The sequence below is a fragment of the Anneissia japonica genome, unplaced genomic scaffold, assembly GCF_011630105.1.
Source record: "Anneissia japonica isolate Jap-2015-1 unplaced genomic scaffold, ASM1163010v1 scaffold981_len364101_cov180, whole genome shotgun sequence".
Taxonomy (NCBI): domain Eukaryota; kingdom Metazoa; phylum Echinodermata; class Crinoidea; order Comatulida; family Comatulidae; genus Anneissia; species Anneissia japonica.
This window is the reverse complement of record NW_022756110.1, coordinates 190,243-215,072: the sequence shown is the minus strand read 5'-3', so window position 1 is coordinate 215,072 and position 24,830 is coordinate 190,243. Positions and strand designations below refer to the sequence as shown.

The following is a 24,830-nucleotide window of genomic DNA, read 5'->3' as shown; positions in this document are numbered from 1 at the left end:
ACTTACGATAGCCAGTAGAACAATAGCACAATATTACACAATAACAATACAATGTTAGGCCATTACATACAATAGGAACAGCTCCTTCTCTCAACACGCAACAACCAAGTAGAATTAAATAGTCAGTCTGGTTCAGCTTCATTTCTTTATCGTTCTCAGCTTTTTACTTATAAATATTCTGTGAATGGTTACACCCAAACAGAATTTCCATATTTTGGAGAATACAATAATCTTGAATCTTGAATCTTATTAACTATCTTTTTTCTATATAATCAATATCAATATAATCTTTATTCATCCCACATGGGGCAATTCTTAAAAAACAGGACTGAATACATATGGATAGATTGATATGGTTTAATGATTATTTACCATTAACATAAAATGATCACAATTACATAAAAAGAACAGGCTGAAATATGTACTGTATGTTTTGACGTTCGCTTGAAATTACCACGACAGTCATATTTTGAAATAACAAAATAATGTAAATATTTACATTTCTAATGTAATATACAGCAGTTAAATTGATGTTCATACTAGTAAAACAATAACAACAATAATAGATGCTTATAACAAAACACTTTTTAAAGGTACTTAACACATTTTTAGTAGTATGACCTTTCTGCATGTTTATTTTAACATTTTTGTTGCTTTCTGGTTTTTCTTTGATGTCAAACCAATTTTGCCTCTACGTCATGCATATACTGTAGGCCACAATCTGATTCCTCTGGTTGTACATGTAGCACATTATTCAACCTACATGGCAAGGCTACAAGTTGTTGGCATAGCAATATTCAAGTTCATGAGAGCTCTTTATAATCAGCCTAACTTTAAGAAACATTCGCTAATTTCATTTAGCAAAAACACTGTTAAATAGGCCTTTACTATGCCGGGGTGAACGGCCAATAAGCAGTTATGTATTGAACATACTCCAGCACTCGTAAGCATTTCTTAAGTGACATTTGGATAAGCCGAGCGGACAGATTATTGTCGATTCGTTCCTAGCAGAGCTGCAAAAACGTCACCGGATCCGTTAGTTTCATTCATGTGCACGCCCAAGGGACAAATAAAAATAAGAGACGTGGACTGAAGCGCTATTTAGAATGTGGAATAAATCGTCGGTAGGAGCAAATTCTCAGCTGACAAATTGCGTTCATTTTGAAATGTTGTATGTAAGAATAGATAAAAATCAATGAGAAAGAACGGTCGCTCTCACAATTTTCGATAACATCACTATTCATATCGGCCATATGGACAAGTAACAGTAAGTAACAAATAGGCAAGTACTTATTATGGGCAAGTAACATATGGCGACATTTGAAAAAAAATCTTCTGGATTTCACACATTTCTTAGATAATAAAAAGCGACACTATAATAGGTTATTCAGATTTTATTGCACTTTGAAGCGTATTGACTAGTTAATCGCGATAGTGTAGCTTATCGTGAATGATGTATTTCTGTATGAAGTTTCAGAAATCATACACAGAAGATTTCTAATAAAGCTTTTTTCACAATCAATATCGACAAGAATAATAATGGAATGGAATTAATGAAAATTGAACTAGCCATTTTTTTTTCATCAGCTGAATAGTCTTTTTTTAAAGTGGTAGACAATCAAATATTATTTTTTTTAGTAACTTAAGTGACACTAATTGACTATAAAAAATATTCATTTGTAAGGAGAAAAAAAACAACATTGTATTCAATTACCTTAAAAATGTCATCCACAAAAATTGACCGTCCTTGAGTTTGAGACGTCTGCAAAGATAAACAATATTTAATTAGCTTTGATGAGCGATTTGAATTTTTTTTTTGTACTAACGGAAAATGCATCAATACACCATTAAGAAAACGAAGGTAGATGAGTTGCGAAAAACGTCTGTACCAACAACCTGCAAAAAATACATTATGCATCTTTCTTGCACAATTTATGAAATTGCTTCCCATAAAATGAGATGAAGACAAGAACAATGTAAAATTGATCGAGTTCGTTGTACGAAATAAACAATAAATATAATTGAACTCTGAATAAAGGCAAGGTCAATATGAAAGACTGTAATTTACTTGCAGCAAGTTGTAGAAAAATGGCAAAGTTAATCTTGAATTAATTTTAGAGATTGAAAACAATATAATCAGTGTGGTTAAAGATTAAAATATACAGAATATAATCGAACATAACCAATATCCTTAATATTAAAACAATATCAATAGAAGTATGTAATTATACAGCAATAGTTATCAAATGATCAATAGTAATATTCTAACTAATCAATAGTAATCCATAAATCTCAATAATAAATATTTAATTTCATGACATGATCAATAATAATCAATATTGATTAATATTACTTTATTATAGCAATCAAATGATTAATAGTAATATGCTGATTAATAGTAATCCATATATCAATAATAATTAATATTCAATTTCCTGACTGATCAATAATAATCAATATTGATCAATATCATTATTTATTATAGTAATGAAATGGTCAATAGTAATATGCTAACCAATAATAATCTATATATCATATTAACAATAATTAATATTTAATTTCATGACTGATCAATAATAATCAATATTAATATTAATGTAAACTTTTATTTATATCCTGATATATAATAATTAATATGCTAATTATCGCTATTAAAACCAATAGTAATCCATATAATTTATGATTACTTTAATTCACCATATCAATAATTATCAATATTTAATTTCCTGGCTATTCAATAATAATGAATATTGATCATTATCATTTTTGAACATAATTAATGTAAAATTTAATTTATATGCTGATACATAATAATTTATATGCTGATATATAATAACTGATATGCTAATACAGTAATCACTATTCAATATAATTAATATAATTATAATGCTAATTGATTGATATGCTGAGCAGCATAATTTTCAGACGCAAAACAAAAAATAATACTAACTAATAAAATGTTGAAATTTTAGTAAACATTGAACATGAACAATAAAAATTGATTTAAATAAAAACCATATCTTTACTACAAATAAGAATGTCAATCAAAAACAATTATTGTAATCTACCACGTTGCTAATATGATTTATAGCCAGGGGAAAAATGTATTGATAATTCTACAAATAACAAAACTACATTCTACTATTATTAGTTAAGCACCGATTGATGTCTATTAGTATTACTCAAGATTTAAAAATATCTACATACACATTGGCAATGCTTCGATACATTAGACAATAGTGATAAAATATAGAGTAATTATGTTACTGTCAATGCTGTGATGTCATCGAGTGATCGATCACGTCAGTAGCCACGTCAATGAAGCTGTCGCTCAGACAAACCCACGGCGTTCAATTGCAACAGTTCGCTATAATTGAGTGCTTTTTTGTTGTGCATCAGTATTATATAGCCGTAGCTCAATTATCGGTGATTGGTGGTAAGACCACGCTGTTGACAAAGATGATGTTGATAATGAGAGCTGTTACGCAAGAATGATGCGGACGGCAGTGTACGCTATTTCAACCAACTAATGGTGTCAATAATAACTCAAGTGTTGTGTTTTCTTTTTACGAAAACCTGAACCGTTTAAATGGATAGCTTATTAAACAGGGTGTATATCTACTGACTAGGAAAAACCGCTATGGTTATTTCATACAACAATTTCCTGTGGAAGAATTAACGCGCCCCTAAAAAATAGGAAACCTTACAACGTACCGACAAAATCATCTATAAAAATCTAGGCGCAGTCTTTAATCCTTTTCTTGGTAATTTGACTACCAAAAATTTGAGAACCGTTTGTTTTTTAATTTCAAAATAAACACACCTGTATATGCTATACCATTATCTTCTTTTAATTGGTGCATCCATGATGATAGCCATGTCTAATCCAGGGGGAAAATTCAACACCCATGGGCCTGATAAAATAAAAGTCTTATATAGCGCAGGTTGAAAATCCAATACAGATGGTTAGAAAAGTCCAGAAAAACTTGGATCGGTCGTCAGCCAACTTTATGCTACTGATAATTACTATATTTTTAATCAATGGTGCATTATAAATTAATATTACTATTATCAATACCATTATTATACCTTATCATTACAATCCTCTTATCATCAATACCAAAGTCATTCATATCATTATAAAATTAATATTATATTGCTACTTTGTTTAAAGATACATGGCTTATACGGAGATAATAAAATACAATTCAATATTGATTGAAATACTTTAGATTTCAATTTAATATGTAGAATTTCCTTGCCTTTTAAAACAGAACTATAAATTGTACTTCTTTTGTAAAATTCTCTGCACAAGTCTTTAAATGGACTAGTAATCAATTTTAAGGATCCAAAAGTCTATAAATCAACGGAAAATTAAATGTTTTGATCTGTGCTACCTCATTGGAAGACGACAACTCATTTGATTATTTTCGATGTGTAATTCCATGCTTAAATAAAACTTTTGATTCTATATATCTTTAATAATAATATGAATAATAATAATAATGACATAATATCCATTAATAGTACCCTAGGTTTTTATGTTGTTACGCTTTGAATCACTTCTTGATCTAAGAATAGGTCAAAGATGAAATTTAAACATTGTTCTGATATTGTTGCTAATTTTCTCTACTTAAAATTGCTGCTGGAAATTTACAAAGGTTAATGATAACTGATTATGGCATATACTATTTTGATGATATTTATAAATAAAGTAGTTATAAATGAATGAATTAAAATGCAATTAAATAGATAATAATAGATTAATTAAAATTGATATGGTTAATAATAAACGATTAAGTGGAAAGAATGTATGAAATATTTAATATATATATGTCAATATATTAAATATTTCATATTTAATATATATGTCAATATATTAAATATGAAATATTTAATATATTGACATATAAATGATCTGATAAACAATTGAATGAACTGAAAAATTAAAAATGTATGAATTAATGAATGAAGGATTGGATAGACATCTGAATGAATGAATGAATGAATGCATAAATGAATGAATGAATTGGTGAGTAAATGAAAGATGAATTAATAGAAAATGAATGAATATGAATGAATAGACAAACATGAAATTTCATTATCATCTGCTCGCTTTATTGTCGTTTGTAGACATAGCGTTTACACCCTTTATGATCAGATGATTCCACCCTTTTTTATGAAATTGAATTTATAAAGGAATAAATGAATGAACAAATGAATGAATGAATAAATAAACAAATGAATGAATAAGTAAATGAATGACGCATTAATAGATAATAATGTATAGACAAATAGACAAATGAATATCTGAATATGTATAGATGAACAAACGAATAGATAATGAATGTAGTTAGATAAATAAATGTATGGATAGAGTGAATGAATGAATACATGGATAAATGAATGAATGTATGTACTCATGTGAAAAAATTATGGTATAATTAATTGATGACTGAAAAATCTTAAGTACTGTACGTTTCAGAAAATAAAATGAATTTACACAGTTTGCTTAAATATTTAAGTATTTATATAAACAATGGTACAAATAGAACGTTTCAAAGATATTGTGCAACTTCAATGAGCGCGAGATGATAGAAATAGGTAACCAAGACCGCAAATTAATTTAAGGGTTTATTTAGATTGCAATAGACAGTGTGAACATTGTGCGTTAGCTCTTACGCATGGCGGATTCTCACTACTTAAATCAATCTGTTATTTCCTGAGCTACGCAATGAATCTCACGACCACTAAATTGGAGCAAGCCTTCCATCTTGCAGCAGGCTTGTATTTCTCGTTACTTAGCGCTTACATGATTTTACCGTATTTTTCCTTTCTGATTTGCCGTCTCATCTAGCTAGTACTTGCGCAAAGACAGACAATGGAGAGTACACAAAAGATAGGCAATTACAGATGAAACACACAAATAGACAAGAAAATAAACATATACACAATACATTCACGTATAAATAAATAACCAATGAACGTCTTACTGTAAGTGTTACATAAGTGCATTTTGCGAGTTCATAAAATAACATAATGTGAATTATTATTACATTTATGATGAATATACAAACTATAATTTGCATATTTTGTTTGCCCAAATGAAACCATAGCTTTAAACACTCTATTGTTACACACCAGTTACAGTACTGATAAAAATATGATTTTAGAAAATAAATGATTTAGGGAATTAACAAGAGGGGATAATATATATTAAATATTAACTTTTGTAAAGTGGATGTGCATCATTGTATTTCTCAGTAAAGTGTTGTATAATTCATATATTATTTAATTATTAATATTTACATGGAATAGCCTTAAACTCTGTCTACACTATTAAATTTTCTTTCATACAAAACTGTTGTATGCCCATATATTGTCATGTTATGCCTATATATGGTCATGATGTGAAGTCACCATGTCCATATATAGGCATGTCACATGTTTTTGTTAAATAAAATTTGAGTATCATAATTTTACTGAACTTGTATACCCATATATAACATGATATGCCTATGTTTGGTCATGATGTGATGTCATCATGACCATGTTTGGTCATGATGTGATGTCATCATGACCATATTTAGGAATTTCCTCATGTTTTTTTTTATATAGTGAATAAAAGTAATTAAAATATGAAGTATTTTACTCCTGACCAAGCATAATGTCATTGTATTATCAAGTGGAATAGATATTATCATAAATGAGTTTCTGTAATAACGTATTGTGCGTGGTACGCGGACAAAAAACGGAAGTGCTTAATTTGAAGTCATCAAGAGGTGGATGAGCTGTAACGCTAATTATTTACTACAGTATATTTCACTGCAGATTATTTGTCATGGATGGGTGTTCTTTTCTATAGTTATTTCCTCAGCACATTTTTCAAATTCTATCCCATTTATTCTAACTTTGTGTGGTTATGTTTGTATAATTACAAACTATAGAGTAGATCATTATATATTATAGAACAATAGATTACCTGAGACTATAGAGTAGATTATTATATATTATAGAACAGTATAGGTGAAACTACTGTACTATCATGAATTATAATGTAATATGGGATTTTCATAAATTAGCTTTTTATTTTTTATTAGGAAATGTATCCTTTTCTTCTTTAGATACAAGATTATTTTATTGTCCGAAAAATCAGAAAATTGTTTCCACTGGCAATTTCACAAAGCATAAAGTACACAGTTACAGTTGATAAATAAAAGACTATATACTAGATTAGTATGTAAAAATATAAACACAATACAAAATCTATACATGATAAACTGACAACATTTAAATAGGCCTAAATTGCATTTAACAGCATCTTTTAACATTAGTATTGTGTACATGAATAGAATTAGGATTGGAATTTATGGCAGCTATAGTATAGTATAACCCAAGCATTTTCATCTTGAATTGTTACCTATACCATTCTAAAAATCATTATTGTTATAATCAAATCATATTTCCATCATCACAACCATTTTTATCATGAGTTTTCATTCTGTGAGCATAGACCCCCCCTGAAAAATAATTAGTTAATTTATTCCTCCTGAACCACATGTAGTCAGGATTTACGAATTTAGGAAATGTTTAATGTTAAAAAACACTCCTGATCCTTAATTGGATATAAATGTCACCGGACGTTTCATTTAGCTTCCGGCATCCATGCTTCCCATAGCAACCACGTTTTCCTCTCATAGCAACCAAGCTTCCTTCCCATAACACCTGTGTTGCTGAAGGTTCTATAATTGGATTACTTGTTCAGTTAAATGTTAATGCAAGAATAAATTACTACTGCAATACAAACATACAGTACTGAAGAATTATGAGGGGGAAGGGAATAAAATAAATTCTTATGACAAAATAAAACTAAATTGTAATTATAATTGGATTAATTATTTAAACGTTAAATGCAAGAATACATTACAAGACATACATAGTAAAGAATTATGTAGGATTTGAAAGTTCAGAGGCGTAAAATATTTTTTTTAATGACAAACATAAAATTAACAGACAATATATTATTACAATGCCTGTTTTTATAAAATTTAATTTGTACTGTAATAGATAAAAATAGAAGTCAGGTATAATATTTCTATGTCAGACAAAATATAACACTAGGTAATTTTAAAAATAGTAGTGTAAAGTTTAATAGCCCCTATTGCAATGATTGTCTCGTAAATTTACGCATTTTAATATATTGGTCTTAATAAGGTATGAAATCAAATTATTAAAAATATTGTTCAGTCATTATGTTATTGTCAACAGATGGAGTTATAATCAAATTCTACTTTAATTGCGAGTATGCATAGGATTTAAACAATGGTTTCTACCTAACAGAGGAGCTGGTGATTTACATCACAATTAATGGGGTTCAAAGTTGTGGAGCAAAAACATAAGTTTGCTAGCTATTCAAGTAATACTTTTTTATGACAATGAAAATGAAGAAAAATTGAGTTATGTCATAACAATAAATCATAATAATACATTTTTCATTATTCAAATATATTCCCGATATAAGGGAAATTTCAAACGAGAGACTGCAGTCAATTTAAATCAAAACAATAATTATATTAGAAATCAATTTCTTTCATGTTACTAAAATTTTTAGTATCTCATCATCATTAGCCTTCTTAAGCTGGACTACACTTATCAGATATTTATTTGTCAGATTTAACAATGCTGTAGAGTATTGCCTACCATCACAGAGATATGGATAAACACATTGTTTGTTCACATTTGTCTCAATTAAGCATGTTGCATACTACTTTATGAAAAGTCTGATCAGACATCTGACAGATAAAATATTATAGTGTATGCTATTTTATATACACACTGGTGCCAATAAAAATATCTCATCAAAGAAAAATTTACAAAGAGAAAATACTGAGTGCTGACCTTATGTAGACTTTATTTCATTTTTAGCTTAAAGTTCTTTCTACACTATCAAACTTTAATAAAGTGACAAATTTATGTGATGACATTTATTTGTCACATGAAATTTGATAGTGTGGACTGGAGCTTCAGGCGATGATCACTTTCAATACATGTCCTGAGTGATTGCATAATTATGGTATCCTTCTAAAGTGGAGCCAATATTTCTTTCTGACAAGTAACTCTTGCTTTATAGCGGAAAGGGCTAACTGCCAAGATCTTTCCAAGCAAGATTGGATTAGAAGAGCGGGTTCATAAACAGTGCCATTAAGAAGCCAACAATTAACGCGTTTGTTGTGTAATTGACTCGTAGCAACCTTGGGTGGGACACTAGGGAGAACACATATGGAACGGATTCTACCGTTAAGTTCGTGTTACTATTCGAGAAATTCCTTATCACACTAAAGGACTTAATAATATTTTAATTGTATGGGAAATACAGTTACCCTTGCACACAAGGGACAAATATTATCTTTGCAAAGAGCTACATTGGCCAAAAAAAGTAATGGCAGAAATCGGTACGAATGCTCATGGGACAAACACCGTCACTAATCAACAATGGTGCTACAGTAATATACAAGTTGATGGAGTCACCGGTGACGATGATGATATTGAAGTTGAGGACATTGATGGTGATGATAAAAGATAACATGATAGATGATGATGATGATGATGATGATGATAATGATGACAGTGTATTGATGATTACATTAATGATAATGGAAGATGAAATAATGATGACCGATATGAAGATGGATGACAATTATTTTAGTATCATTGGTTTTCCATTTTCCTTTTAGTCTGTATTTTTGTAAGTACCATAGTTCTTGTTTAGTACCTTTTTTATAGTTAAGTTTTCATGATATAGGGTATGTACAGCCTCATGGAAGAACACCATCTTGGTGAATGAGCTTTCTTTGTCAAAGAAAGATTTTATTATCATTTACTATCATTATGACTAAGATGACGATGATGATAATAATGATATATTGGTATGTTCAATAGAATGTTATAGTTGAACCTCCCACGTGTATGTAAACCTCATTACCGAACAGATTTCATGGCAAATGGTCAATAAGAATTCAGATCAAAGGTTAAATTAACATCAAATGTTAAATTTGGCCTTTTCCACATGTATGCATAAGAAAGAATATATTCTTGTGTTCATATGATCTCATTTTGGCTAATAAGATTATACTCTTGAGTTCATATCATCTCATTTTGGCTGAAAAGATTTCAACGCTTTTATTTTTAAGTTTTCATTTACATTTCAAAACTATTCATATTATTTTTAGTCTAACTTTTAATAATAAGCATGTAAAACAGAAGTACGAATTTCCACTATTATAGATATACTGTAAAACCTCGAATTGAAGACCAGTGGGCTTAAAGTAGAGATGAAGCCCATCTTGAATTGAAGCCCTCCCTCTTTAGTTTGCAAAAGTAGCCTCGAGAAGAAGCCTATCTCAAAAAGAAGCCCATGGGCTTCTTTTCAAGATAGCGTTAGGCTTCTTTTTGAGATAGTACAGTACAAACACTGTACATGAATTTCAGAAAACAAAATAAATTAAAAACAAGCTTGGTTTATACAGTAGTTTAGGTGATTTACTGCCATTTAAATACACTTCATGATATAAATTGATGTTACAGTGGCCTTATTTATTGTTTTAATTCACAAAATTTACAGCGTTCATTTTGAAAAGAAGCCCATCTTGAAAAGAAGCCAATTTAAAAAAAGAGGCCAAGAGCTTCAATTTGAGGTTTTATGTTATTTTCTAAAGGCTGTATTCCATAAAAATGCTACATACTATCACAGGCTGTTTTGGCAGAGTTCCACATTACGTCAGAGGCAGCAATGTTATGGAAACCAGTTTTAAAGTAAAGTAGATTTAACCCTAATTAATTCCTATAAAGGTAGGCTGTTAAAAAAATTATTTTGGTGAAAAAACTGCATGAAATAAGCATTAAGAAATCCTACCTTGGACAATGGAGGTATCTCGATTTTGAGTGCACTTGGCTGGCTATGTTGAGATAATGACCCTAAAGCCGAATCCTCCTCATCCACGTCAAATATGCTCGATTTTGAATCGCTTAGCGTGCTGAAATTAGCCATGTTTTTTACGTCCACTTCATGCCTTGTTTCCGAATGTGAAAACCTAGAACTTGACGAGGAATCCTTTGACTTTGATTTTGATTTCTGTTCCGTGTGTTCCGTTTTTTGCATAACTTTGGGCGTTGTCTTTGCACTGTTTGAATTTGGCTCGATCTTCACCGTGTTCAACGCACGTTGAGTTGACGACTTCTGAGAATGAGTATGGCCGGCAGGCTTGCTTTTTTCTTTGCTGGCAGGCGATTTTAGATTTTGGGTACGTTCTGATTTCACTGGTGTGGTTTTTGTGTCCTGTGTTTTGGTGTGGGAGGACGATGATGAAGAGCGATGCTGGGATGAACTTGATTGGACGGCCGGGCTGACAACGTTTTTAGTCTTCCCAGGATGCTTTTGGTGACTATTACTACTACTAGAAGACTTTCCCTGACTGCTACTTAATACACCATTCTTTTTTATTTTACTATCCTTTCTGGAGCTGTCTTTATTATATGGCGAAGATGACTTAGACTTACTCTCTGTTAAAGAGTTTGGAGTTTTTGGACTGCTTGTGCGAAGGGGATGGGTCAATTTAATTGTTGTCGGTGTCGCTAATTGGTTCGGCACACCAATAATGTTGCTTGAGGGGATGGATGAATCTATAATTGGTCGGAAAGTCTTGTATGGTCCCAGAACATTTTGGAGACGAATTTCCATATCATCAGTTGGATCCGCAACCTAGTAACAAAAAAAAACATAAGTGATGTTACACTACAGAACCCGATGAAACTATTTGAACATGATATAGAACACAAGAATTGACAAAATTTAAAGATGATTTAAAAGTTTTTAAAAGAAAAATGTATTGCTAAACTCTAACATCTCCATCAGTGATACCAATGTAGTTGAAAATAGAGGGAGCTCACAGATGACTAAAGCCAACCATTTTATTTGACAAAAACATGTGACATGCCTAAATATGGGCATAATGACATCACATCATGACCATATATGGGCATACAACAGTTTTTCTTTTGTTGTCAAAGAAATTTTGATAGCCTGGACAAATCGAGCTTTATATAAATTGAGGGCCTGACCATCCCAGACCCATGATGGTTGGGGATGAGGTACAACATCTTATGGCAATGACAGCTCTAGATGGCTGGAAATCACACATTGAATGTAATTCCCCTTCTTTCTCCTTTATTTACACCAACTTAGAGACCACTCCTGAATCTACCTCTGCATGCATATGAACGTTAAAATATGTTCATGATACAAGTAACAGTACATACATAACATTATTTATATAGTGCTATTTCATGACGATCAGAGCGTTCAAAGCGTGGACTACAGTAGCTATTACAGTACTTTCTTCTACCCTAAGGGTCCCTTTGTGTCTCAGCTGGCCGGTAAATTGGTACCAGCTACTCTCGTCTGTCTGCAACAGTACTTAATAAGAACTATATCCATCATGAAATTGAGATGGCATACACAAGATAATAGTTTGCCAAGTGATTCTAAAGAATTTGCTTTAAATAACAATTTGACTGGCAAACGTTTCTATCGCGGTACAACACTTTACCACTGTCACAAGTAATATCATTTATTAAATTCATTAAATTTACTCAAGGGTCTTAGTACTTCCAAGTAGTGAACCGCAAATTTAATAACTCAAAAATGAAGGGTGAAAAAAAGAAATGATTAAATACATCTGGGATATGCTAATCACCAAATTGTGAGAATTTTATTTCATTTCGCTAAAGGCTTTAGGAATTCCACAACGGAAACCAATATAACTGAAAGGATTACAAGTAAAAAAAAATATTATTGGGTGATTTTGGCTTGTAGTGATTATATAAAAAAGTTAACCAATCCTTATACAACTCAAAATAAATGTCTACATGTATATGAATGATAAGTTAAAAGTTGTAGTCCCACAAGCTTATATCACCATTTTGCTGAGCCCATGGAGATTACCTTTTTAGGCGAGATAAACATACATTAGGCGAGATAAACTTACAAGATACTACATTCTAGGTTGTTACTGACTTCAGTTTTATTTGCTTTTTATTTTATACTTGTACTACTTCAATTATTTTAATTTTCTATTCTTTTATATTTATATTATTTTTTATTTTCCGAACCACTTTGGAAATCAGTAAATTTTACTACTAAACTCACCCGGATAGGTTCTGTAAATGTTGGTGTTATGCGTTCCGGTTGCTTCATCATTTCTAGCCGTTCTTTGCGAGCTTTTTCACGCTCTGTTTCTCTTTCTCTCTCCATTGCACTGTAAAGCAAAAAGCAATTATTTGAATACATCGTCAAATAAAATTTTCTGTTTTTATTCATATTAAAGAATCAGAACTATGCAAATTAAGGTAGGTCTTTAGAATAAATAAAAACAGACAAGTTGAATAAAATTAAAGTTTTAATAAAACACATTTAATGTATATAGAAATGTTTGTGTTTTACGTATCTTATAAAACATCATGGTTTGTCATGAACATTAGTATCAGCACATTAAAAGTACCCTAGTAAAGCAAAGACATTATTAATGTTTTCAATAGCTTTATCCTCAGCAAAGCATCTTCAAAAACAGTGCACATTTGCATATAGCATTATGTATATAGTCTATTTTTATTTATGTTATCCAAAACATACGGTAATGGTCTGTTGTCACCAACACTCAAAATTATTAAGACATTAGCTACCACCATTTATGATGCACACATAATAATCAGTAAAACATCTTTAAAAACACATTGCAAAAATTAATATCTTATTTTTTTTTGCAAAATTACTATCTTTTTTTTATTTTTTTAAATAATTACTTTATATCTAGTAACTCAAGATATTGTTTTTATATTTAAACAAAGATGGCAAATGTACTACCATGTGATTTTTATGAAATAAAACAAAAGAATACATTTATAATTTGTAAAATTATTTAAAATATTTAGTATTATAAGGCAATATTATTTTCATATCCGAACGAAGATAACTGCCCAGTTGTTTCCTGGCAGGAAACACAGGTCACATGTACAATTGAATTTATTAACCAAGTTAAGCCGTCATTTATCGATAAACTTCAGAATCGCATTTAGATGACTACGGACTTAGTAAAACTGAAAACATGAGTTAAAGTACTTTACGAAATATATCCACATGATGACAACTGTCGTAAAAGATATTCTTGAGATCCTTCAACAAAATCACTACAAAGCCCTGTCCACACTATCAATTTATGTGACAAATTTGAAGATGCCACATAATGACAACTGTGGTAAGAGTAATTCTTGAGATACTTCAACAAATCACTATAAAGCCCTGTCCACACTATAAAATTTTTTGACAAATTTGTGGACGTCACATAATGACAACTGTGGTAAGAGAAATTCTTGAGATACTTCAACAAAATCACTACAAAGCCCTGTCCACACTATCAAATTATGTGACAAATTTGTGGATGTCACATAATGACAACTGTAGTAAAAGAAATTCTTGAGATACTTCAACAAATCACTATAAAGCTTTGTCCACACTATCAAAATTTGTGACATATTTGTGGATGTCACATAATGACAACTGTGTTATGAGATATTCTTAAGAGATCCTTCAACAAAATCATTACGAATCTCTGTCCGCACTATCAAATTTTATGTGGCAAATTTGAAGATGCCACATAATGACAACTGTGGTAAGAGAAATTCTTGTGATACTTCAACAAAATCACTATTGTACACACTTTGTGTGACATATTTGTGGATGTCACATAATGACATCTGTGTTATGAGATATTCTTGAGAGATACTTCAACAAAATCACTATAAAGCTTTGTCCACAATATCAAATTTTGTGTAACAAATTTGTGGATGTCACATAATGACAACTGTGTTAAGAGACATTTCTTAAGAGATCCTTCAACAAAATCACTACAAAGCCCTGTCCACAATATTAATTTATGTGACAAATTTGAAGATGCCACATAATGACAATTATGGTAAGAGAAATTCTTGAGATACTTCAACAATTCACTATAAGGCTTTGTCCACACTATCAAATTTTGTGACAAATTTGTGGACGTCACATAATGACAACTGTGTTATGAGATATTCTTAAAAGATACTTCAACAAAATCACTATAAAGCTTTGTCAACACTATCAAACTTGTGTGACAAATTTGTGGATGTCACATAATGACAACTGTGTTATGAGATATTCTTAAGAGATACTTCAACAAAATCACTATAAAGCTTTGTCCACACTATCAAAATTTATGTGACAAATTTGTGGGATGTCATATTTCACCCAAATTTTGTAGGTATTCTACAGTACAGGGTACAAATATCCATAAAATTGGATTATCTCCCAGTGTACTAACCATGTACTATAAGATGCATTTACATATTCGCATTTACTCGCCAAGAACATTATTGTGACAATTAACAAGACAAAATGTTACAGTACATGAATGTGCATTACAAAAGTATTATACAATGGTATGTGTATAAGTGTCAATTTTATGCTTTCATCTTTCAGGCCTTCTTTAAAACTATAGTTACCTTTACTATTTCAATAACTTGTTAAATTACACCCACAGGATGTACATTATAGGCTTTAGACTTTATTACTAGTACAGTATGTGTTGTTATCTTTCATGTCTATGTCTTTTAGTCAATATTAAAAGAATATAATATTCCAGGCAGGCTTCCTGCTACTAAATAAACAAAAGGATAAAGAAATAAGCTTTAAATAAAAATCACACACATCCAATACATAACATATTGCAAGTAAAATTGTCTTAACAATCATAAACAAATCAAACAGACATCAATAAGGCCGACTATGCATCATTTCAAAACCAGACAATAATCCCCCTAAGGATAAACATCAACAATAAACTTTTTTAAACCATCAATACACAGACTATTTCATTCCTACAAGGCCATGTAAAATAATAAAATTGTTGATCCTTTCATCAAAACGACTTTGCGTAAGGAGGGGAAAATGTTTAAGTGAGATTTACCCTTGTATAATAGTAAGGGGAACGATCAATATTTTTTAATTGGCCATTCCAGACCAATATTTCACTTCAGTTCATTTAAGTAGGTTAAACAAAATTGTACATAGCAAAATGATACTCAACCATGAAACCAAGTGGGATTTACTTCCTCAAGCTTGTATGTCAATGGTGAGAAAGTATCATCATAAAATACAGATAAAACTAAGATATTAATAATGCTCTTTGTGGTCGAACCTGGAAAATATTTCAAAAATCCAATAAAAATATTTAATTGCTAACTTTAAAAGGATAACAAATTATTAACAATGGAAAATGCCTCATGCAACCTTAGACTGTTTGCTTGTTATTTATTTTTTTCTTCATCTACATAAATACATAGCATGTATGTTATGTACTGTATGTATGAGAAACGGATCAAAGTTTTACTGGTTTACGTACATTTTTAATACGAAAGTTCATAAATTGGTTACCAACCATGAAAATTTGTTGTGATTCCAATTCACAATTTAACACGTTCGCTGCCAGGGATGCGAGTTCATGCCAATAGGTTTCACTCACAGCACCAAGGATGCGAGTTCATGTACACACGTAAACACATACTACTGTTCTGCTGCACGTAAACTCGCTGGCAGTGATCGGCAGAACGTGAACTCTCACCCTGGATGACCAGGGAAGACCCAGAAGTACTCCAGATCTCAAAATAAATATAATTATGTTTGTTCGTGTTTCATTACAGTTGATGGGGATGATTTTTTTAATTTTGGCCTTGGCGTATGGGATGTTAAATGGGAAAAAAGGCTTGGCAGTCTATGGGTGCGTTCGAGCCAGAAAAATATCCGTGCGAGGTCCGTGTATTTACACGGAAGTTAAATGCTGTGCGTGGCTCGAACGGGGGTAAGATGTAAAAAACATCTGGAACACGGTCGCCTATTTTGACCACCAAATTTAGGGTTATAGAACCGTGTATCGCTGTCAAAGGCCATTATCGCGACCATTAATCATGTTTTAATGACTCTACTGTCTGGCGGTCAACTGAATTCAATTCAACACGCGCGAAAACCATAGGCCTGTCCAGTTTTTCAAAAACAAATGCATTCGCTGACCTGTTGTTAATGTTATAGCATCATCTTCATCATTTCAACATGTCTGTGTGGACCGAACCTATGGATACGTTACCTTCTCTCATTGTGGTGTGGGGGGGGGGGAAGACAGAATACAAAGACAACTGAACGGCACCCGCCGAAACAGCGGTATTTACAAAGAAATAACTGCAAAGATCGAAGAAAAACTTAGGGGAAAGCTGACGGTGACACAGGTCACCAATATACTGAAGTATTTGCGCAGGGAGTACAGTACAAGTGCGTAAAGCGTGGTTAGAAACGTAAATATTGCGTGGCATGATGGGATATACTATTGCCTCGCTGACCTCAAACGAGTATTTCCGAGGTAAATTTTTACACGGTCAGACAAGATAAGTTTGTGCTCGAATGCGGGGACCCCCTGTGGTGTAAAGCCGTTCGTTTACCAGTCATATACACGGAATTTAATAGGCATGTATGGCTCGAACGCACCCTATGTGTGCAAGAATCTACCCTTACAAATTCCAATAGTGTACAGATTTTGCTATCTCAGTATTTGTACTATTAACTCTCATTAAAGTTGAAGAGTGCATAACCCAACAAACCTCTACTACCACAGCACCGCTGGTGGTAATTAAGTTATAATCAATCACATTTGGTAATACATTTTGCCAATTTAGGTTCAACTTTATACACTAGACATTGTGTGCTCCACCTAAGTATAATAGTTCAAGCCTGTTAGAACAATTGATGATTGGATGATTAATAAACTAAGCAAGGTATGTAAATTTATTTTTTGGAATGATATTTCTCTAAGAATATGGGGTAACAAAACTATATTGCATCCCACACAAACATCCCCATACACACCTTTTCAAACATATGAACACCCACATATGTATATATTTCCACATATTAAAAAAGGCAAATCGTGACGATTTGCAGGTAAGAAGCATAACAAAAATTATAATACAAAATTCAACATGATATCCACTGAAACACTAGGTGAACAGTAATAGGAATTGAACAAGAAACATAGAGACCCACAATTCAGCCTACACACAGTAGCTACCACCAGTGTAGCCGACTGAGATAAGCTACTCTCTTTAAAAGAATAATTTTTGTAGACATAAAACTCAATTCAATTATCTGAATTAATTACCTTGTACAATTAAGTCAGCTATTAGTTTTGTATTAAAATCTAGAAGAGGAAAATATTTACTTGACCTACTAACAGACGTCTAAATAAAATACTGCTACTACAGTACATTCTTTGCATGCATCCTTAAATTAGCTGGTATCAATTAAAAAATTAATTGAGTAAAAAGTCCTTTCCAGACTATCAAAAAAAAATGTTGTATGCCCATATATAGTCATGATGTGCCTATATATGGTCATCGTGTGATGTCATCATGACCATATTTAGGCATGTCACATGTTTTTGACAATCTGGACAGGGCTTATGAATTATGAGCTATTCCCACAGTTTGCGTTAAAACTGATGGAATGTGGACTGGGAAAACCGGATGTTGTTTCGCTATTTCCGATTGAGCTCTAACTTCTTGTTCTATTATGTTTGGTTATTATTGTTTAGTTGCATTGATAGTTACTCTATCCTGTTAAAATGTACTTTTAAACAAGAAATTCTTTTTTTTTTATTTGTTTAATTAGTGGAATTTTCCAGATTTAACCACAGAGAGTTATATTTCTTGTCTTGAGATTAAACTAGGGTTTTTACTGGCATTATTCACTGTACAATGAAAAATGTAGGTCATTACTGAAGATGGTTTTTTTTTTTACACTATTGTTATTGACTGCTGGGTTTATTCATACTCGCCACCATTCCATAATTCAGTTTTGTACTACAATATTGATTTTATTACAATTACATTGCGCCATATCTAATAAATGATATGGTAATTTTTTTACATCATTACATGAATCAAGTAACGCACAAAACCTCTACAACGTGAACTAGATTTAATTGAATGATAGATTTATAACCTTGGGTCTGGCTGGTTGGCTGAGCCCCGCAGAGTGGCAATTATTACTTGCGCTTGCAGCACTATAGCACGATACAGCGATTCTATCAAACGATGGTCATTCACGCTAGTTCTAAATCCGAGATTAACAACGAGAAACATCTTCTAATTTAGACATCATTAACTAAGGACATAACTGTTGTTTTCAATTCAAATGGTATAAACAAGAAGATGGTAAAAACATTCTAGTATATTTTGTCATTTAAAACAGTTTTTTATACACAGTGTTTATATACAAAATTATAATAATATTTTAATGTATTAACTTATATATTTAATAAACAGTTCTGTTTATATTTTTAATTTAACATTCAATATATTTTTGTCAATTAATAGTTTTAAAGAATTTATATAAAAATTATAAATTATGTAATATTAATTGCAAATTATATTTTAATTTTTTTGATCCCTTATCTAATTTGAGATTGTTTCGTACGATGCCTCTTTCAAATCTGCCGAGTGTCATTGTAAAGATTGTGTGGATAAGATAGAAATGAAAAATTACCCATCGATTAATTAATCCAAATTCAAAATATTCTGATTCAAAGAAAGAGAATGAAAATGTTCCTCTTCTTTTTAATTGACATTTCCAAATTCCAATTATTAAAAAAGATGTATTTCTTTCTATGTGTTAATTTATTACAATGTTCAGTTTACTCTGCGACTGCACTACAGAATCTATGGTGATATTAAGTGCTATAACAACTTGAATCTGGCTTGAAAAAATAAGGCCCACTACGGGATTCAAACGTGTGACCTTCGGAGTTTGATTACAATGCTCTTACAACCAAGTGTAATTACCCTATTTGGTAATGGATGCCCCTAGGGGGTACTTACAGTTGTTGAAGGGGCAGGATAGAATCTCATCACACCTGCTGTGAAATACTAGGGGAAGTCCCCAATCTCAAACTGAGAACAAAACATATTCTATCTTCATTCATAGCCTCAACATATCACACATAATAATGTGACATATAATGTCATATATATGTCATTGTCACATGTCAAACATAATGTCACATATAATTATAACACATAATGTTGATTGTCAGAACATAACGTTAAATATGATGTCAAATATAATATAGAATATAATGTCATATATATTATGTCACACATATAATGTCAAATAGGTCAAACATAATGTCACAAATGTCAAACATTATGTCAATAATATTTAACATATAATATCGATATCAAATATAATATCAAACATAATGCCATATATATTATGTCATTCATATTATGTCACATGTCTAACATAATGTCACATAATAATGTCAATGTCAATATTATGCCATACATACTGTCACATGTCAAAAATAATATTTAATGTTACATATTATGTAACATATTAAACATAACATGTTACATAATAATAACATAATAATCACATAATAATGTTACATATTAAACACACAAATACTTTCTATTTAAAAGATTAAATAACTTGGAATATATTTATAGCAATAAAATGGCCCTCAGCCATGCACATGATCCATCTAATAAAAAAAAAACATAGTAGCTCTGGTGTCTAAAATGAACTATCATTCAACAACAAAAAATGTCCCTGAGTGGTAATAATCGTATGTCTATAAAATTCCACACAAAATGCATACAAATTCAAAATGAGACAAGTGAGAATATACTTAATAAACTTAAGCTCTGTCAGACTATCAAATTTTCTTTCACAAAAAAACTGTTGTATGCCCATATATAGTCATGATGTGCCTATATATGGCCGTGATGTGATGTCATCGTGACCAAATTTGGGCAAGCAACATAAAATTTGATAGGACAGGGCTTTAGAAAAGAAAAGATCTACGCGTTACCTTGACGACAACGAAGGATAGATACGTAAGCAGACGCTATCATCAAGCTAATTATCACAAATCTCAATCTGTTATGTCCTAGCTAACATCGCAGTTACTTTTTTTTTATACGCTACTGCTACATAATTTAAGTTTCATTTTCCTTATATTAGATACTTGTAGATTTCTTTAGACCATTGTCCACCTACACTCACACATGTGACGATAATAAATAGTTAATACAATTCTATTTTTAACTTTTTTAATTAGAGTGGATTTTCTTTAGGGGAGAATGCTACAGGAAGCTATTTCCATACCACCAGGAAACCACCCACAGAAGATATTTGATTTAAAATTACTAGATGAAAGTAATAATTCATTAAGTTATACATAATTTATAAAAATGATACAATAGTAAAGGAAGGTTAACTTATTTATGTTATTAATAAGTAATGGCGTATGATAAATGATTTATATGATAAATTTACAAGATATTATTTATATAAATAATGTGTAAAAAGTTACATATAATTGTATAAGTAAGTCATATAAATGATACTATAAGGTATATAAGGTCATACTTATTTAATTATTAATTTAATGACGATAATAAATAGTTAATACAATTCTATTTTTAACTTTTTTAATTAGAGTAGATTTTCTTTAGGGGAGAATGCTACAGGAAGCCATTTCCCCAACACCAGAAAACAGAAGATATTTGCTTTAAAATTACTTGATAAAAGTAATAATTCATTAAGTTATACATAATTTATAAAAATTATACAATAGTAAAGGAAGGTTAACTTATTTATGTTATTAATAAGTAATGGCGTATGATAAATGATTTATATGATAAATGTACGAGATATTATTTATATAAATAATGTGTAAAAAGTTACATATAATTGTATAAGTCATATAAATGATACTATAAGGTATATAAGGTCATACTTATTTAATTATGTCAGTCATGTAAATTAATGTATGTTAATATTATAAACATTATATAAATCTTTCATAACAATTTATATTAACGGCACACAATTTACTACGGTATCATTTATATATACATACGACATACACAATTTACTATCATAGTCATAAATAGTAATCAATTTATAGCAATTAATTAAAGTTTCAATCATGGCATCATTATTCTCTACTTTAATAGTCGATTTTCCAACCAATGTATAGCGTAAGAGCCACACCATTTTCTATGCGATGTAACATTCTCTTGTAAAAGAATGAATCGAGTAGAATTAAATACCATACATAACAATTTTTAATTATGCCTAATAATGTAGAATAAGTCATGCATACTGATATCCAGTAAGCCATGCATAATAATGTATAAGCCGCCATGCAGTAGTGAAAAGAAACAACCCCATACAGTACAGTATTTGGTATGTCAGATAATACATTGTTAAAGAAAAATATTGTAAGAACTCACAAAAGGAACCGATTTTTGACAGATTTCCACTAATGTTATTAAATATTTATTTATTTTAGAGGATTTATACAGCGCACAAATCCATTTCAGGAAGAATTGCTTTGAGCATTTTTCCCCTGGTAATCGAACACAGAATCAATCATGCACATTGTTCAACCTTCTTCATTTCCTAGCCATGTGTGAAATGCAACACTACAATTTTTGCTCCGAACACTTCATACCCTACCAGGTTCCCATTAACATTTTTTCAAGGTGAAGGGAAGCAAAGGTTGATAAAATGTCCACTAAAACAAACCCCCTTTTTCAAGTAAAACCTCCACCCCCCGGCCCACCTCTGGAAAACTGAACTGCTCTCTCCCCTTCATTCCTTCAAAAAAAAAAAAAAAAAAAAAATCAAACATTAGATTCACTATTTCGTCCCCTGACCCCGAGAAGAGCACTTGTCCTGAACCCCAACATGCCACCTAGGCACTGCTGGACTCCTGGATATTAAAGGACCAACTTAATCCTTAAAGAACCCTATTTACGGGCATGATTAATTCTTCACAAAAATAGTCACAACATACAATCATTAACATAGCTAGGCATTATGACCCAGATATTCATTGCCTTTTCTGATTATTAAAAATATCTACATAATTTCCAAGTGTTTAACTCATGTAAATTTAAAAAGAAAAACATAAAAATATCCTAGAGGATATTTTTTTTTTGTTTTTTTTAAATTATTATTATTATTTGGCCTTAAAATAATGATAAAATGTCAGGTTTGCAAGACATCTATGTTAAAGATCTGAGTTGACAAAATTTAATGCTACACTGATCACTTCCTGGTATATAGGGGAAATTCCCTTATAAATGTCACTACAAAACAATATCATCTACTTTACTTTATGGTAGCTGTAAACATGAATGACAAAATCCCCTTAAAATTACAAATTTTGTGCTGAACTGAATACTTTCTGTATTTTAGTTGTTTTTAGATAACGCTATGCAAGTAAAGCAAATTTCTTCTGTTCCAAATGTTGCTTTACTCAGAATAGGTGAAAAAAATCATGGAAAATCAAAAATTTTACTATTCCACCACACACTAAAATTATTTTGCAAAGTGTTAATATAAATCATAACATAACTGTTGTTACTCAATAATAAAATTGTTAATTACATTAAAAATATAAGTATCAATACAAGCTAACTCAAATAGGCCTACCTATTTTGACAAAGAACAAAAAGCACTTAACAGAGCACAATATAAAATAAAAAGTAACAATTATCGGCAAACAGATACAATTTTAAACAAAACTAAATTTAACATTATCTGCAACTTAAAATAAATGACTTTAGTATCAACTCCTACAACAGGTAGTCAAAGCTATTTGAAAGTGATTATAAAATAGACATAAATAAAGTCTCATTATTGTTCATCAAATAATAAACAGAAGGTAGAATAGCATACCTTAGTGAAACCATAATTAATTGTCCCCTTTACAGCATCTTCTTAAAGACGGTGTTTACAGTACAATTGAATATGCAAAGCCTGAACCCCAAGCACTTCATTAACACGCTTACTTGTTGACAATAACAGAATGAATAGCTTCAATATAAAACCTACCAGCAAGTATCAAAACACCTTTGTTGCTATTTCTATATTATCGCGCTACCCACTTATCTAAATGCTTATCTTACATTAGTGACATAGTACACCATAAGCTGGCATTTTATTTCTCCTAGCACAGATAGTTCTGCATTCAGATTCTTTTTATTGGGGTGGCGTGAATCAAGGATCTATGTTCCGAAGGGAGTGGTCAGAGAAAGGAAGGCCTTTTTGGAGTGTTTCCTTATGGGGATATCCACATAGAATGTGTAGCCCTTTTGATCTCTTATTTAAATGATTTCTCACATGGCTAGTGAGTTTTTATCTACTACCAGGCTGGTAGGGGGAGAACCTTCTTTTTGTCACGCCCTGGACCTGCCACTGAAAAACCCATCTCTTTAAATGGGAGGGGATAATATCAAAACTAAGCCAATATACTATAACATAGCAATAAATTGATATGGGTTGGCAAACATGTTTCTCTAAGCAATCAAACGCAACTCTCAAGGAACGATTACTACCGGTACTAGCCCAGCGTACTATACTAATATTTAGGCTAGAAAAATTTGGCATGGGCTAAAAACCTATACTATATAGGAGGCCTATTTCCCTCAGCAACAACATCACTCTCAGGGGTCAATTAGCACTAGCCTAGTATAGGCTAGAATAAATTTGTATGAGCTGGGAACTTATTCCTCATAGCAAGAACCATCAATCTCAAGGTAGTAGGGTAGGTTAGTTAGGATTAGATAGAACAAGGATTAGTGCAAAACTCAAATCTACTTCTCTAACGTCACTGGTAACGCCA

The 24,830-nt window shown here is 31.1% G+C and overlaps 1 protein-coding gene across 2 annotated transcripts in view; it reads right to left on the bottom strand.

The window, feature by feature from the left end:
* LOC117123997 (AF4/FMR2 family member 4-like) overlaps positions 1–23,913 on the bottom strand; it is a 112,860-nt gene extending 88,947 nt beyond the window's left edge. For both annotated transcript variants that reach the window (XM_033270101.1, XM_033270102.1), the window contains exons 1-4: positions 23,885–23,913; positions 13,205–13,313; positions 10,913–11,758; positions 1,715–1,762 (exon numbers count right to left, since the gene is read on the bottom strand). In XM_033270101.1, the coding sequence (XP_033125992.1) occupies positions 1,715–1,762; positions 10,913–11,758; positions 13,205–13,313; positions 23,885–23,898 (1,017 nt within the window). In that variant the 5' untranslated portion in view covers positions 23,899–23,913. The remainder of the gene's footprint in view (positions 1–1,714; positions 1,763–10,912; positions 11,759–13,204; positions 13,314–23,884) is intronic.
* Between the last annotated feature and the right edge of the window lie 917 nt (positions 23,914–24,830).